General features: G+C 37.8%; 1 protein-coding gene across 1 annotated transcript; it reads right to left on the reverse strand.

Annotated features, from left to right (window-relative positions):
* Positions 1-13,972: 13,972 nt before the first annotated feature.
* On the reverse strand, positions 13,973-17,602 carry LOC109221126 (cation/H(+) antiporter 15-like). The gene is made up of 2 exons (XM_019385593.1): positions 17,252-17,602; positions 13,973-16,428 (listed from the first exon to the last, which is right to left on the reverse strand). Exons 1-2 carry the CDS (start codon positions 17,504-17,506, stop codon positions 14,224-14,226), a joined length of 2,460 nt encoding a protein of 819 aa, XP_019241138.1. The 5' UTR covers positions 17,507-17,602; the 3' UTR covers positions 13,973-14,223.
* Positions 17,603-18,109: the final 507 nt, after the last annotated feature.

The following is an 18,109-nucleotide window of genomic DNA, read 5'->3' on the forward strand; positions in this document are numbered from 1 at the left end:
CACTTTCCAGAGTTGACCATTGGACTTAGTTTACTATAACGAATTCAAAAATTAGTTTTTGTCACATTAAGGTACTGAACTGTATCAACTATTATCAAGACCCAAATTTGAAGGCACGCAATACGCCCTACCGAGCGACTCCGAACTTACTAGAAAATGGTTAAAACATATTTGCACCCAATATCAATCATGGATATGACTTGATAGAATCCCATAAGTTAGGCCATGGCCAAATAAGGAATCCCGTAAGTTATAATAAAGGTAGGATTCCTTATTAAAAATGTTAATTATCTTTGTTTCTTGATATCTGAAATGTAATATTTGTATCTGCAAATAAAAATTACCTATTAAGTTGACCCAAATAAATTAAAAATAATCGAATAAATATTCCTAACAAACTCCGTATTAGTCATTACAAGGTGTACATTAAAAAAAATTATGGCGCCCGTTATTTTCAAATCCTAAATTCGCCTGTAAGTGTAATCCGCTACTCTGTTAAAACACAAAATCAAAAACTGTTAGAAGAATAAAAGAAACTGGAAAACAGTAAAGAATAAGAAATATTCCGAGTCCACAATTTGCTTGTGCGTCCTTAAGGAATTTTAACCCCCTCACACGTTGCCAAGGTAATGGATTAAATCCTCCCAGGATGAAACGGAATAAACCTTCCTGCAACAGTGGCAATACAAACTGCAGGATACCAACGAACTCAAAAAACGGAGCAAAATCACAGTTACGAATTTGAGAGAGAGAGACTGTCAATTAGAATGCAGTATTTTCAGAAAGAAGGAAGTTTTGTAATTTTTTCAGTGTGTTAAAAACGAAGCCATGCCTCAGAATTTATAGGCAATTATTGGAAGAGGTGTGATGTTTGTTCTGGAAAAGGTATCTGTTCAGAAGTTTGCGCGTCCTGCCTCGGTCCTACCGCGGTTACGCAGGACCGCGGCCAGAGTGGCCTTCTGAATCTGCAGCAGTGTTCTGGCGCGGTCCTACCGCGGTCACGCCCGGACAGCGGCTAACTAACTGACATTAATTAATTATTAAATAATTAATTAAATAAATTTTGTCCAAAAATAATCTTATCGATCGATCATTTGACAAATCCAAATCCAAATCCAAATCCAAAGCCAAAGCCAAAGCCAAAGCGACGACGACGGCGCGAGGGTTCATTCTCTTCAACTCCTTTTAAGAGCTTTAAGAAGTGATTCTATATATATACACACAAATGTAGTTGTCCCTCACCAATGAGGGACAAAGTTCAAGACAAAAGCTCACTTCATTCAAATTTTTTTATTTCCCTCCATTTTATTTCCCACCATTTCCAATTCACACTCTTAGACTTTAAAGTCCAATGCTTAAAGTCTTTGAAGCCCAATGCTTTAAAGTCCAACAATCCCCCACATGACTGGGAATGGCTGTAACAAGAATGATCATAGATGAAAGTTGTGTGATTTGCAAGTAAGGATTAATTGCATCTCGATAAGTAGGTTTCCCTTTGAACTTTCCGTAGTGAATATATGTCGGATTAATTGCATCTGGATAAGTAGGTTTCCCTTTGAACTTTCCGTAGTGAATATATGTCGGATTAATTGCATCTGGATAAGTAGGTTTCCCTTTGAACTTTCCGTAGTGAACATATGTCGGATATACTCGGTCAATCGGTAGATTTGATATCTTTGAACCGTCGAACTTTAGTGTATACCTAGACAACCATATGTCACACAACCAACCCTTAACCGTCTTTTGGTTTTCATTGTTGTGTTCATTTCAGCCATGAACACCGCCTGGTTTCATAAGTGCGTAGAGAATTAGCCTTACAGAATTCTCATTGAAGCGGCTTCCACTTCACACTTACATAGGTGATTTCTAAACGTGTAATCCTGTAGATTGACACTATTTGATAAATACCACATCAAACTTAGGTAATCATTAAAGAACGTGTAAAGTTCTATCCTTGTTACTGAACATTGTCTTCATCACGAGAAGGGACCAAAGATTTTACTTTGACAATGTTGAACCGGTCAATCACAACTTTGTTTGAGCTCCTTGAACCTAGATCTCGGAACATCCAAAATTCTAGGTAGAGTTACCGCCATGTTGACTTGTCCTCGGCCATAGTCCCATTCCCTTAGATGATTTCTCAACTCCCTCTCTAGATAAGCGTTTTATAAGCGGATCCGCCACATTATCCTTTGATCTTACATAATCAATAGTGATAATTCCACTAGAAAGTAGTTGTCTAACGGTGTTATGTCTTCGTCGTATATGACGAGACTTTCTGTTATACATAACGCTCCCTGCCCGTCCTATTGCAGCCTCACTATCGCAATGTATGCAAATAGGAGCCAAAGGTTTTGGCCAGAACGGAATGTCTTCTAAGAAATTTCAAAGCCATTTAGCTTCTTCACCGGCTTTATCCAAAGCTATAAACTCTGATTGCATTGTAGAGCGAGCGATGCACGTTTGTTTGGAAGACTTCCAAGATACTGCTCCTCCACCAACAGTTAAACATATCCACTTGTGAACTTTGTTTCTGTTGAGCCGGTTATCCAATTTGCATCACTATATCCTTCGATAACCGCAGGATATTTATTGTAGTGCAAAGCGTAGTCTTGGGTATATTCCAAATATCCCAGAACTCGTTTCATTGCCACCCAGTGATGTTTGTTTGGATTACTTGTGAATCGACTAAGTTTACTTATTGCACAAGCTATATCAGGTCGTGTACATTTCATGATGTACATTAAGCTTCCCAACACACGAGCATACTCCAATTGAGACGTACTTTCACCTTTATTCTTTATAAGATGATGATTTAAGTCAATTGGAGTTCTTGCACTTCTAAATTCCAAGTGTTTGAATTTTTCAAGTACCATTTTCACGTAATGTGATTGAGACAAAGCTAGACCCTGAGGAGTCCTCTGGATTTTAATTCCTAGAATTACATCGGCAACTCCTAAGTCTTTCATATCAAACTTACTAGCAAGCATACGCTTAGTAGCTTGAATGTCGGCAATGTCTTTGCTCATTATTAGCATATCATCAACATATAAGCAAACAATGACTATATGATTTGGAACGTTCTTAATGTAAACACATTTATCACATTCATTAATCTTAAAGCCATTTGACAACATTGTTTGGTCAAATTTCGCATGCCATTGCTTGGGTGCTTGTTTTAGTCCATAAAGAGACTTAACAAGTCGACACACCTTCTTTTCTTTTCCCGGAACCACAAACCCTTCAGGTTGGTCCATGTAAATTTCTTCCTCTAAATCACCATTTAAGAAGGCTGTTTTTACATCCATTTGATGGATTTGAAGATCATACAAGGCGGCTAACGCTATTAGCATCCGAATGGATGTAATTCTTGTTACCGGCGAGTATGTGTCAAAATAGTCAAGACCTTCTCGCTGTCTAAATCCTTTGACAACAAGTCTTGCCTTGTATTTGTCAATAGTACCATCGTCTTTCATTTTCTTCTTGAAAATCCATTTAGAACCCAATGTTTTGTTACCTGGAGGAAGATCAACCAATTCCCAGGTATGGTTGCTCAATATGGATTCTATTTCACTATTGACAGCTTCTTTCCAATATTGTGCTTCTGAGGAAGACATTGCTTCCTTGAAGGTACGAGGCTCATTTTCTAGCAGGAAAGTCAGAAAATCTGGACCGAATGAAGTAGATGTCCGTTGACGTTTACTTCTTCTCGGATTTTCCTCATTAGGCATACCATCTGTTATTTCCTCCCGAGGTCGTTTTGACTTTTGGTAGGTCACTTCACTTTCCTTTTTATACGGATAAATAGTTTCAAAGAATTCAGCATTATCTGATTCTATTATCGTATTAACGTGAATCTCAGGATTTTCTGACTTATGAACCAGAAAACGATATGCCTTGCTATTGGTTACATATCCAATAAATACACAATCAACCGTTTTTGGACCTATCTTAACCCTTTTAGGTTTAGGAACTTGTACCTTAGCTAAACACCCCCACACTTTGAAGTATTTCAAGCTGGGCTTCCTTCCTTTCCATTTTTCATAGGGAATGGACTGTGTTTTACTATGAGGTACACGGTTGATTATTCGGTTAGCTGTAAGTATAGCTTCCCCCCACAAGTTCTGTGGTAAACCAGAACTTATCAACAACGCATTCATCATCTCTTTCAACGTTCGATTCTTTCTCTCCGCAATTCCATTAGATTGTGGAGAGTAAGGGGCAGTTGTTTGGTGAATAATGCCATTTTCCAAACATACTTCTTCAAAAGGAGATTCATATTCGCCACCCCTATCACTTCTTATCATTTTGATCTTTTTGTTTAGTTGTGTTTCAACTTCACTCTTGTATTGCTTGAAAGCATCAATTGCCTCATCTTTACTATTAAGTAAATAAACATAGCAATATCTCGTGCTATCGTCAATAAAAGTAATAAAATACTTTTTCCCACCGCGAGATGGTGTTGACTTCATGTCGCAAATATCTGTGTGAATTAAGTCTAAAGGACTTGAATTCCTTTCAACGGACTTATAAGGATGCTTAGCATACTTTGATTCCACACATATTTGACATTTGGAATTAATGCAATCAAATTTTGGCAATACTTCTAAATTTATCATTTTTCGCAATGTTTTGAAGTTGACGTGACCTAAGCGTGAATGCCATAAAGTGTTTGACTCAAGTAAGTAAGAAGAAGCATTAACTTTATTGATAGGAACTGCTATTACATTTAGCTTAAAAAGGCCCTCATTCAGGTAACCTTTTCCTACATACATATCATTCTTACTTAGTACAACACTATTAGAAACAAAAATACATTTGAATCCATTCTTGACAAGAAGTGAGGTAGACACAAGATTCTTGCGAATTTCTGGAACATGGAGAACTTGGTTTAGAGTCACTATTTTTCCCGACGTCATCTTCAACGCAATCTTGCCAACTCCTTCAATTTTGGCTGTAGACGAATTTCCCATGAAAATTGTCTCGTCGGGTCCTGCGGGGGCATAAGAAGAAAATAACTCCTTGTTAGCACAAACATGGCGGGTGGCTCCAGAATCTATCCACCATTCTTTAGGATTTCCTACCAAGTTGCATTCAGACAACATGGCACACAAGTCCTCCATTTCTTCAGCATTTTCAACCATGTTAGCTTGATTCTTCTTCTTCTTATCATTCTTTGGTGCACGACAATCCACGGCCTTATGCCCAGATTTTTCACAGTTGTGGCAATTACCCTTGAACTTTTTCTTGCTTGGATAATTCTTTGGTCCAGAAGCTTTCTTTCTCTTCTTATTTTGTGACGCCTCCTCAACAATGTTAGCCCTTATTATTGTCGAGCTTCCACGTGACTTCTTTTCAGCATTTTTGTTGTCTTCTTCTATCTTCAAACGAACAATCAAGTCTTCTAGTGTCATTTCCTTCCGCTTATGTTTAAGTTAGTTCTTAAAGTCCTTCCACAACGGAGGTAACTTCTCAATGAAAGCAGCGACTTGAAAGGCCTCATTTATGACCATACCTTTAGCAAGGAGGTCATGCACAATGACTTGTAATTCTTTGACTTGAGTTATGACCGACCTCGTGTCAATCATCTTGAAATCCAAAAACCTTGCAACCACGAACTTCTTAAGTCCGGCATCCTCAGTCTTGTACTTTTTCTCAAGCGCATTCCATAACGCTTATGAAGTTTCCATGACACTATAGACATTGTACAAGCTATCTTCCAAACAACTCAAAATGTAGTTTTTGCACAAGAAATCAGAATGCTTCCATGCTTCAGTTACAACAAATTGTTCATCATCCGGAGTGTCTTCAGCCAGGACCGGAGGATCCTCCTTGATGAATCGCTGCAAACTCAACGTAGTAAGATAGAAGAGCATCTTCATTTGCCAGCGTTTGAAGTCGATACCGGAAAACTTTCCGGGTTTTTCTGCTGGTGCCATAGCATAAGCAGGAGTTGAACGGCTTGACGAGGCAGCAACATTCGTAACAGTAGCATCCGTTCCGCAACATTTTCATTAGTTTGGTTTTCATTCGTCATTTTTTTCTGTAAAGTTGGAAACAAAACAGAACTTTGTTAAATTAGTGAAGTTTTGATATCTTCAAACTGAATACCAAACCAAACATATAACACGTAACAATGGTGAAGTTTTTATATACTTCAAACCCGTACGTTTATTATTCCGGTAAAGTTTTGATATACTTTAAACCGGATAGAACAATTATTTGAGTAGAAAGCACGAAGGCTTTAGTCTCCAAACCAGTATACAAAATATAAATAACAATTTAATATATATTTCAACACAGAAACGTTAGTATTAAAATTCCTTAAGCTTGTACGCAGATACTGTGTTAAAACACAAAATTAAAAAACTGTTAGAAGAATAAAAGAAACTGGAAAACAGTAAAGAATAATAAATATTCCGAGTCCACAATTTGCTTGTGCATCCTTAAGGAATTTGAACCCCCTCACACGTTGCCAAGGTAATGGATTAAATCCTCCCAGGATGAAATGGAATAAACCTTCCTGCAACAGTGGCAATACAAACTGCAGGATACCAACGAACTCAAAAAACGGAGCAAAATCACACTTACGAATTTGAGAGAGAGAGACTGCGAATTAGAATGCAGTATTTTCAGAAAGAAGGAAGTTTTGTAATTTTTTCAGTATGTTAAAAACGAAGCCATGCCTCAGAATTTATAGGCAATTATTGGAAGAGGTGTGATGTTTGTTCTGGAAAAGGTGTCTGTTCAGAAGTTTGCGCGTCCTGCCGCGGTTACGCCAGGACCGCGGCCAGAGTGGCCTTCTGAATCTGCAGCAGTGTTCTGGCGCGGTCCTACCGCGGTCACGCCCGGACAGCGGCTAACTAACTGATATTTAATTAATTATTAAATAATTAATTAAATAAATTTTGTCCAAAAACATTCTTATCGATCGATCATTTTCCAAATCCAAATCCAAAGCCAAATCCAAAGCCGAAGCCGAAGCCGAGCCGAGCGAGCGATGACGACGGCGCGAGGGTTCATTCTCTTCAACTTCTTTTAAGAGCTTTAAGAAGTGATTCTATATATATACACACAAATGTAGTTGTCCCTCACCAATGAGGGACAAAGTTCAAGACAAAAGCTCACTTCATTCAAAATTTTTCATTTCCCTCCATTTTATTTCCCACCATTTCCAATTCACACTCTTAGACTTTAAAGCCCAATGCTTAAAGTCTTTGAAGCCCAATGCTTTAAAGTCCAACAGTAAGTCCCGTAGATTGTTTCCTAAAAGTTGGGACAAGTATTTATGCACTATAGGAAGTGATTTCAAAATCTTGTCCATAGCTTTATTTCTCATCCTCCAGGAACCCCGTCTTTCTTTTGTTGTTTTGCTTTCTCAGGATTGTTCCCCTTCCACTCAATTTTCCATAGCACAGAATCCTTGATGAAGTGATCTTACTTTCCATACTTGTAGCATCCATCAGTATTGTTTATATCTATGGCCTTGGATGAACAAACTTTTTCAAGAATCCATCTTTCCTTATTGCCGCTAGAAATGTCTAGTAAGCAGTGTCATGTCATCTTCTTCAGTATCTTGATTCGGAGTGGACTTGAGAACGTGCAGGTTCTTGGGCTTCCGGGATTTTGTAGATTATCGATCTATTCGATCTTGATTAAGATTAAACACATATATTTTCGGATTACTAAAAAGATCATGAAGAGTCATCGTAAGATTTCTTGCTCGCATTGACCTTGCTATACCATGAGGGAAGCAGTATGCTTAGTATCTTTTTCACAATATTTTTTCGAGGGATAACTTTTCCAAGAGATATCAATTCATTAATGATTGATGTAAGTACTTCATCTTAAGCTTTTCACATTTCCTAGTTGGCAAATCAATCTTTGACCGCTTCACATGGGGCGTACCCTCATGTGCACAAAGCAAAGCATCCCATATGGATTTTGCATCTCAGAATGCCTAGATCTATTATATTCATCCGGACTAATACCACATATAAAAATCTTTTTGTCTTTAGCATTCTTTTGAACTCGTTTGACATTTTCCTCAGAATATTTTTCTCTAGTCTTTGGCCCAACATTGATACCTTTGTCATCAACCAACATGGAAATCTTTGGTCATTTTTCAACAATATCCTAGAGCTTCAGGTTTTCTCCTTCAAGAAAATAACGCATCCTCTCCTTCCACCAACCATAGTATTTTCCATTAAATAGTGGAGGTCTTAAAGTTGATTGTCCTTCTTGAGTATCCGGTGTGAAGCCATTGCATATTCTTTCAAGGTATTAGACTTTTATGAAAGAACTCGCTTTGATACCAATTGTTAATTTATAGTCGAACTAGATACAAGAAGGGGGTTGAGTTGTATCTTACCCGATTTTCATTATTTCAATGAACCTTGGTCTTTGAACTAGGAAAACAAACACAAACAGAAATAACTGCAAAATTTAAATGACACATAACTATTTACGTAGAAAACCTCTTTTGTTAAGGGAGTAAAAACTATGACCTACCCTAGTAGGATTTCCTCAAAACTCTGCTAAAATTCAAATAGTAATTTTTATATTATAACTCTATTACCAAGGGAATTAACTTTAGTACCCTATCCCCTACAATATACTCAATTGTAGCTACCCCTTCCCAAACTAACTCTAGCCCAGGAAGCTTACAAAAACTCAAAGTTTCTACACTAACCTACTACTACACTTCTCAAAAATAAATAGGCCATCTAAAACACTTGACTCAACCTAACAACTAAAGAACTTCAACAACTTCTTCTTTAGGAATATGTTCTTTAAATGAGCAGCTTGAGTCTTCAAGAGTATCTTCTTGCCTTGATTGATTTTGTCAGGAGTAGTTCTATATATGCGATTTTTTTTATAGCGTTAACCTTGGACTGCATCAAGAAGTCTCCTTTTATAGTTGCAAAGTTGGCCGAAAATCTTCTTCAATTAATGCTCCAAAATATAGAATATTTAGGTTATGGAAAACCTCTCCTATTTTGATTTGATTTCCTTATTCTTTTCCAACTCTTCAACTTTCTCTTTCCACGCAAGTTTTCCCTTATTTACAAGAATCCTTTTGATCACGGATTCCTCTCAATTAATGCATTCCTTGTAGAGTACGGACATAACTTGCTTGAGGAATTCAGCTTGCACAAGTATTATGACATCCTGCGTCTGACCAGCACCAGACTTTTGTCTTCAACGAACCTGGTTTATTTGTCAATTGTATCTCACTCCTGCACACCAGTTAAGTAACACATTATCCTGGAACATGAAACTTGGTTCACATAGTTTATCCTGGTTTGTTAATCATAAAAATATAATACACACTTAGCCCAACATTGATACTTATTGAGTATATATTGTCCCGTACTCATTTTACGCTTCTGCACATTTTTATTTAGATCGGGGTGTTGGCAGTGGACCTCGCGAGTGAGATTTTGATTGATCGAGAGGATTCAAGGTAGTGCTACATGGATGCTGCAGACCCTCGGAGTCCCCTTCCCTCATCTTAAGTTGTTATTTTTTATCTAGATAAATATTATACTATTGAGACATATCCTACATTTGGTTTTAGAGCTAATGACTCTATATTACCTGGTTTTGGGAATTTGGTTTATGTATCACTATATTAGCTATTGTTGGAACTTTACACTGTTATTTATATTAATTCTGACTTATTATATATTATTTTGATGTTTTTATATTATTGTGAAGGGGAGCCTTGGCGTAACTGGTAAAGTTGCTGCCATGTGACCAGGAGGTCACGGGTTCGAGCCGTGGAAACTGTTAGATCTGATTTTAATGATGAAAATAATATATTTGCTCTTTGTATAGGAACTCATGGATAGCATTGATCAAGGAACGCATGGATCGGCATACAAGATTGAAGGAATCAATCAGAGGCAATCAAGAAAAGCCGACGTGATTAAAGGAAGCAATTGATTCTGACGGAATCAATCAAGGCTAAACTGAAGGGATAAAATAAATCAAGTATATCGAAGATCTTGCAGAATATTCAATAAAGTATCTAAATCTGGAAGGATCAAGATTCTGGGATCGCGCTCAAGGGAAAATCTTTAAAGCCTCTCGTTAGAGCCATTGTGGAATAACCTTATTCTTGGAAAGAATCAATCTCTTTCCAAGGATCATATCTCTTGGGTTGGCAAATCTCTCAAGAATTCAAGCCTCTCTCAATGTATTTAAACTTGTCATCACACCTCAGCACATATACTTTGATCGAACCAAACACACTCTCTTTGTTCTACTGCAAACAAACATTGTACCTTTATTAAGACCTACTGTGTAACAAGTTCGAGAAGAAAGAGAGAACAACACTGGTGAGGCATTGTATCAAAAGAAACGAGTGATATAGGAACAGAGCTATCGATGTATATCACACCATTCTTTGTGTACTCGAAGAAACTCATTCACTGAAAAAGAACTCCCTTGCAACCCAAGGGGATTGGACTAGGATTCACATTAAATCCGAACCAGTATAAAAATTCTGGTGTCTTTAATTCATGCATTTAATTTCAGCATCTTAAATTCTGTCGGTACTGTTATCAAGTAATTACATCTAGTCGACTAATTGAAAAACTAGTTAACTAATAGCAATTAAGTTTAAAAATAAACAATTCACCCCCCGCCCCTCTTGTACTTTCAATTGGTATCAGAGCAAGGCTCACATTTTTCTTTTGCTTAACAGCTTGTGAGAAAAGATCATAGCAAATCAAGTTATCATAGGAGCACTCTTTCAGGAAGGAACTTCGCAGGTAAGGTCACCATAATTCAATGGACAACATTTCTCCCACTAAAAAGTGCGTATTGCTCTTGATTGTGCCATGTTTGATTCGATTTTTCAGTGTAAGTGTTCTGGTTTCCCTATGCTCTTTAAAAATTTCTGGCCCGTTGATTTTGGAATTTCCTTTGATCAAGCCCAGAGATGTATTGCTGAGTGTCCATCTGAATCTCTCCCAAACTAGCTAGGCCCTAGTGATGTATTGCTGAGTGTCCATCTGAATCTCTCCCAAACTAGCTAGGCCCTAGTGATGTTAGTTTCTAAACTCGTGTTCTAGCCCACATAGTTGCAACCAATCTGTTTCCCCGTACTGGCTCTTTCTCCACCTTCGCTCTAAGATACACTTTTCTGGTCTATTGCCTTGTGACCACACTCAAAATCAAACTGTCCTCTTGGGTAATCAATTGTATGATTGAGAGTGCTGAAGATCCCACTAGTCTACCCGATGGTATGTCTATCACTCACATTCTGGAAGCTTATAATATTTCCATAGCTGCATATCCTTTTATCTCTGTTTCAAAATCTTACAACAAGGGGGAGATTGTTAGATCTGACTTTAATGATGAAAATAATATATTTGCTCTTTGTATAGGAACTCATGGATAGCATTGATCAAGGAATGCAAAGATCGGCATACAAGAATGAAGGAATCAATCAGAGGCAATCAAGGAAAGCCGACGTGATTAAAGGAAGCAATTGATACTGACGGAATCAACCATGGCTAAACTGAAGGGATCAAATAAATCAAGTATATCGAAGATCTTGCAGAATATTCAATCAAGTATCCAAATCTGGAAGGATCAAGATTCCGGGATCGTGCTCAAGGGAAAATCTTTAAAGCCTCTCGTTAGAGCCGTTGTGAAATAACCTTATTCTTGGAAAGAATCAATCTCTTTCCAAGGATCAAATCTCTTGGGTTGGCAAATCTCTCCAGAATTCAAGCCTCTCTCAAAGTATTTAAACTTGTAATAACACCTCAGCACATATACTTTGATCGAACCAAACACACTCTCTTTGTTCTACTGCAAACAAACATTGTACCTTTATTAAGACCTACTGTGTAACAAGTTCGAGAAGAAAGAGAGAACAACACTGGTGAGGCATTGTATCAAAAGAAACGAGTGATATAGGAACTGAGCTATCGATGTATATCACACCATTCTTTGTGTACTCGAAGAAACTCATTCACTAAAAAAGAACTCCCTTGCAACCCAAGGGGATTGGACTAGGATTCACATTAAATCCGAACCAGTATAAAAATTCTGGTGTCTTTAATTCCTGCATTTAATTTCAGCATCTTAAATTCTGTCGGTATTGTTATCAAGTAATTACATCTAGTCGACTAATTGAAAAACTAGTCAACTAATAGCAATTAAGTTTAAAAATAAACAATTCACCCCCCCCTTCTCTTGTACTTTCAATTGGTATCAGAGCAAGGCTCACATTTTTCTTTTGCTTAACAGCTTGTGAGAGAAGATCATAGCAAATCAAGTTATCATAGGAGCACTCTTTCAGGAAGGAACTTCGCAGGTAAGGTCACCATAATTCAATGGACAACATTTCTCCCACTGAAAAGTGCGTATTGCTCTTGATTGTGCCATGTTTGATTCGATTTTTCAGTGTAAGTGTTCTGGTTTCCCTATGCTCTTTAAAAATTTCTGGCCTGTTGATTTTGGAATTTCCTTTGATCAAGCCAAGAGATGTATTGCTGAGTGTCCATCTGAATCTCTCCCAAACCAGCTAGGCCCTAGTGATGTTAGTTTCTAAACTCGTGTTCTAGCCCACATAGTTGCAACCACTCCGTTTCCCCGTACTGGCTCTTTCTCCACCTTCTCTCTAAGAGACACTTTTCCGGTCTATTGCCTTGTGACCACACTCAAAAGCAAACTGTCCTCTTGGGTAATCAATTTTATGATTGAGAGTGCTGAAGATCCGACTAGTCTACCCGATGGTATGGCTATCACTCACATTCTGGAAGCTTACAATATTTCCATAGCTGCATATCATTTTATCTCTGTTTCAAAATCTTACAACAAGGGGGAGATTGTTAGATCTGAATTTAACGATGAAAACAATATATTTGCTCTTTGTATAGGAACTCATGGATAGCATTGATCAAGGAACACAAAGATCGGCATACAAGAATAAAGGAATCAATCAGAGGCAATCAAGGAAAGCCGACGTGATTAAAGGAAGCAATTGATACTGACGGAATCAATCAAGGCTAAACTGAAGGGATCAAATAATTCAAGTATATCGAAGATCTTGCAGAATATTCAATCAAGTATCCAAATCTGGAAGGATCAAGATTCCGGGATCGCGCTCAAGGGAAAATCTTTAAAGCCTCTCGTTAGAGCCGTTGTGAAATAACCTTATTCTTGGAAAGAATCAATGTCTTTCCAAGGATCAAATCTCTTGGGTTGGCAAACCTCTCCAGAATTCAAGCCTCTCTTAAAGTATTTAAACTTGTAATAACACCTCAGCACATATACTTTGATCGAACCAAACAACCTCTCTTTGTTCTACTGCAAACAAACATTGCAGCTCTACTAAGACCTGCTGTGTAACAAGTTAGAGAAGAAAGAGAGAACAATATGGTGAGACATTGTATCAAAAGAAACGAGTGATATAGGAACTGAGCTATCGGTGTAGATCACACCATTCTCTATGTACTCGAAGAAACTCATTCACTGAAAAAGAACTCCCTTGCAACCCAAGGGGACTGGACTAGATTCACATTGAATCCGAACCAGTATAAAAATTCTGGTGTCTTTAATTCCTGTATTTAATTTCAGCATCTTAAATTCTATCGTTACTGTTATCAAGTTATTACATCTAGTCGACTAATTGAAAAACTAGTCAACTGATAGCAATTAAGTTTAAAAATAAACAATCCCCCCCCCCCCCTCTTGTACTTTCAGAAACAACCTCTTGCAGAAATGCATACAATAGACCCTTGTGGTCCGGCCCTTCCCGGAACCTCGCGCATAGCGAGAGCTTAGTGCACCGGGCTATCCTTTTTTTATTTTATATTATTGTGTGATTAACCTAATTTGGAGGTTAGGTGCCATCAAGACCTTTGATGGGATTTTGGATCCTGACAACAACTTCAATATGCTCATACCGGATGAAAAAATACTAAACCAAGGCTCTACCAAACAAAATTAATGAAGCTTGAGTGGCAGACCCTTTTGCTAGATTAATCAAAGAATATACAATGGAACTCAAGAATTTTGTATTCAAATAAGGTAGATATATCTATAGAGAGGAAAAAGAAACTCCCTCTAAATATAAAATTGAAAATTTCCTGTACAAGCTAGCTAGATGCTAAATCATTTCTCAACCCTCTGCAAAAGATCAACAACCATCTTTTCTGTCTCATTAATAAATTGTACCAGATTAACATGATTCTAAATGTATCATAAAATTGAATTTCCTTGACTTGATGATCCAGGGTTGAGCCATGCATGCTGTTGCACCACCAAAATTGAAGCACTAGAAGAAAAGTCTGATGTCAGCAGCAGATCCCCAATCGACCCTAGCTCCGGGCAGTCGCTCCACTCATCTAACCCACCCTTCAGCGGCGAAAAGAACCCCAATCCTCTTCCTACCACATAGAGATCAAAATCCTGACCTAGTTTTGCTATTGTTTTCACTGTTTCTGCCCCATTACTAGACATCTCCTCTGTATAAACAACTGAGCCATCATTCTGTACCTTGTGCCTAAACTCATTTACCAAAAGGTCATCAGCTTGCTTTTCAGCTTCAGCTCCCATTATGACGGAAAAATCTGCATCGTCATTTTGTGTTGAACCAGCTATAGCTCTACTTTCATCTAGAATAAACCTCAAAACTGTTAGACTTACCTTGGGATGTCTCGCCATGCGCAAAGCATAGGCCAAAGCCTCTCTGTCATCAGGCCCCCCTATAAAGATCATGGAAATTCTGCAACTCCTACTTATACCCTTATCTTTTTTAGTAGGTAACAATGTGCCAAAACCACGATCTACAAGAATACCAACAGTACAAGGTGCAGTTGCTAAAATATTATTATTTACATCTTTATAAGCAGGATTCATTTCTTCCATGTTATTGTGGATAGTCTGTCTCTTGTGGAATGGGAGAATGATTAGTGTCACCTGCTTTTCCTCAGCAAGACTGCAGACATCCTCATGCATTGTGCTATAAGGAGATATAGCAGTCAATAGCTGAACAGATACCATTGGATTTTGATGCTCTAAGTTGTTAAACGCAGCAATTAATTGGTCTATTTGTCCGCCTACTTTACTGACGCTTTCTGAGCTAGTTCTGCTGGAGTCATGAACAATGAGGAGAGCAGTGGTATGTTTTTTTAGCTGCATGAGCTGAAGTGCAAAGAGGCAAATTGGAGATCTTCTTGAGGCATGGGATATATCCAGGAGTGCAGTAATTCCAGCAACAGTTTGTACTTCATGAATACAGGTAAGGATGCGGAGCTCAGCATCTGGTTTTAGGTCCTGTAACATCCTGTGCTGGCTTGGCAAGAACCTTTTAGTCCGTCTATAGAGGAAGTTCACAATTGGTGATGTTGCTATGCTCATGAAAAAAATGGTAAACAACATGATGACAAATCCATCCTCATTCATTACAGTATGGTCACGCCCCAAGCTCATTGCCATGACAGCTACCAGGCCTTTGGTGTTCATCAGGACTCCAAGTGTGAATCCTTCACGCAACGACATTCTATACAAGTAAGAAACAGCAATAGTGCTAACAATCTTAGGTATGAATGAAAACAAGCTAACTAGAACCATCATAAGCACGTCCTCTTTGTTTAATCCCCCAAGATGAGCCCTCATTCCCAAACTAGCATAATAAAGAGGCAGCAACAAGTCCGACGCAAAGCCTTGTAGCATCAACACAAACCTATGCCCCAAGAAATCTTGAGGTATGATAAGACCAAATACAAATGCACCAAGCATAGAGCTAACTCCACATATATCCGTGACCAACCCACAAGCCAAGACCATTGCAAGTATAGCACAAACTATTGCTTCACTAAATTCTTCTCCTTCTCGGGTCCTCTTCCTAATCACCCACAAAAGTACCGGACGGATTACAAAAATACTGAAAATGATGAAGACAATAGCACTAAACAATGACAAGTACGTACTTGAATAGCTACTAGTTATTGATAATGAGACTACAAGGAGAAACCACGACGATAAGTCATTAACAAGGGCTGAAGACATGGCTATTCTTCCAATCTCTGAATGAAGGAGCTTTAGTTTTGCAAAGATTTCTGCTATAACAGGAAGGCCAGTGACTGAGAGTGCTACACCCCAATAAAGGAAACCCCACCTGAAACTCTCAGGATAGTCCGCGATAAACGTGTACAAAGAAGCTCCAATAAGAAATGGGAAAATAGCTCCAGCAATACCAATGCCAAGGGCTTTGGGTCCAACACTTGTTAATGCTCTTAAGTCCATTTCTAACCCAAGAAGAAATACATGATAAATTAGCCCAAGGTTTCCTACTGTCTCCATCATCATAATTCGAGAGGCTGCAAATATAGCACCGAACGCTGGAATATGTTGTCGTGCGAATTCACTTGCAATTGCAGTTGAACCCACCAGTATACCAGCCTGCCATATTCGGAAGAAAAATTGGCATTATGATTCAAAAAATGAGGAATTTGCTTCTTCTCTAAAAAAGAAATCTCAAAAATGACACTTCAATCCGCAGCTTAATATTTAATATAATAGCATGAGTGTGCTCCAAAACTTGTGTTTATTCACAAGAAAGTGACCTATAAAGTAGAACAAGCTAGGAAAACTTAACCTATCAAATTAAGATGACTTAATCTCATAAGAGCAAAAGCAGCTAACCAAGAAAAATAGCATCGAACCTCTATTAATTATCTTCATGCATGATAGGTGACATAATAATTTTAATCTTTCTAGTAAACCAACTAAAAAAAAGTCTAAAGCAATTTCAAGTACGAACAATCAAACCCATGCAAAGAAAGACATGAAAATGTGGCTTAGCTAGGTAGTATTGATTTGACACTTACTTGGTTTAATAGATATGGCATGTTTGATGAGCATGGATTTTGATATTCATCTTGACTTATGTATTTTATTAGTGATAGTAAGAAAAAATAATAAAGTACGTAGTAATGGCTAAAAAGTCACTTAGATAGAATATCTATTTCAATATTTAATTTTAATCTTTCAAATTCATCTGATTTATAACAACACGAATATCTTTGTCTTATTTTACGCTACAAGCTTAAAAATGTTTCTTGTTTATTTAACTCAGTGCCAGACCAAAAAAAACAAATTGGGACAGAGAGAATATCAAAGTTTAAATATTGAAATTGTTAAAAAAGGGATAAAAAAAATGACATGTTGTCAATATTCAAATGGGTAGGAGTGTCGTACAAACGAAATAAGAAAATATACATACGAGCAATTCAGCAGCGAAATGGGGTTGGCGGAGGGGTTTGAGGAGGAGCAGACAGAGGCGGGTGACGAATAGAACAATAGCAAGTTGAAAGATGAAGATTGGGAGTTTGGAATCCAAAGGGTTGATTTCTTCCCAAATGCCATTGTCGGTAACCGTATCTGTCATATAACACAATTTGTCAACACCCGCCACTTGTTTCCCTCGGACATTATACGATGGAATTTCTGGGGTCTTCAAGAAATTCGGATTAACCATTTTGCTTTAGATCTCCGCCGGGGGCCACTCTGGCGACAGTTGAAGCTGCCACCTTTTGGCCCTTTTCGGTGCATAAAACGGAAAAGAAAAGCTGAGAAAAAAGGTTGAGACGTGAGAAAATCTCCTTAGATCATGCATGATTGATTTTACTTAGAAAACGTACAAATGGATGGTTTGCCGTTCTGCATGGGTTTCGTTAGTTGCTCCAAAATGAGCGTGAAGGAAAAGAAATAAAAGGAAGAAAAAAAAGAGAGGAGGAAAAGGTAACGATGTGGCCTGCTTTACTCCATTTTTTTTACTTTTCTCCTAATACTTTTGTTTTAATTTACGTGAACCTATTTTTTTTTGTCGGTGTCAAAAGAATGATCCATTTCCCTATTTGGAAATAATTTACCTTTATTCAATACTCCTTCCGTTCCAATTTATGTGAACCTGTTTGACTTGGCACGGAATTTAAGAAAAAATAAAGACTTTTTAAATTTGTGGTGCTAAACAAATCAAAAAGGGGTCCAGATTGTTTGTGTGGTTATAAAAGCTTCTCATTAAGGGTAGAATTGTAAGTTTAAGCTAAATTGTTTCCAAAATTAGAAAGGGGTTATTCTT

Source organism: Nicotiana attenuata, unplaced genomic scaffold, assembly GCF_001879085.1.
Source record: "Nicotiana attenuata strain UT unplaced genomic scaffold, NIATTr2, whole genome shotgun sequence".
Classification (NCBI taxonomy): domain Eukaryota; kingdom Viridiplantae; phylum Streptophyta; class Magnoliopsida; order Solanales; family Solanaceae; genus Nicotiana; species Nicotiana attenuata.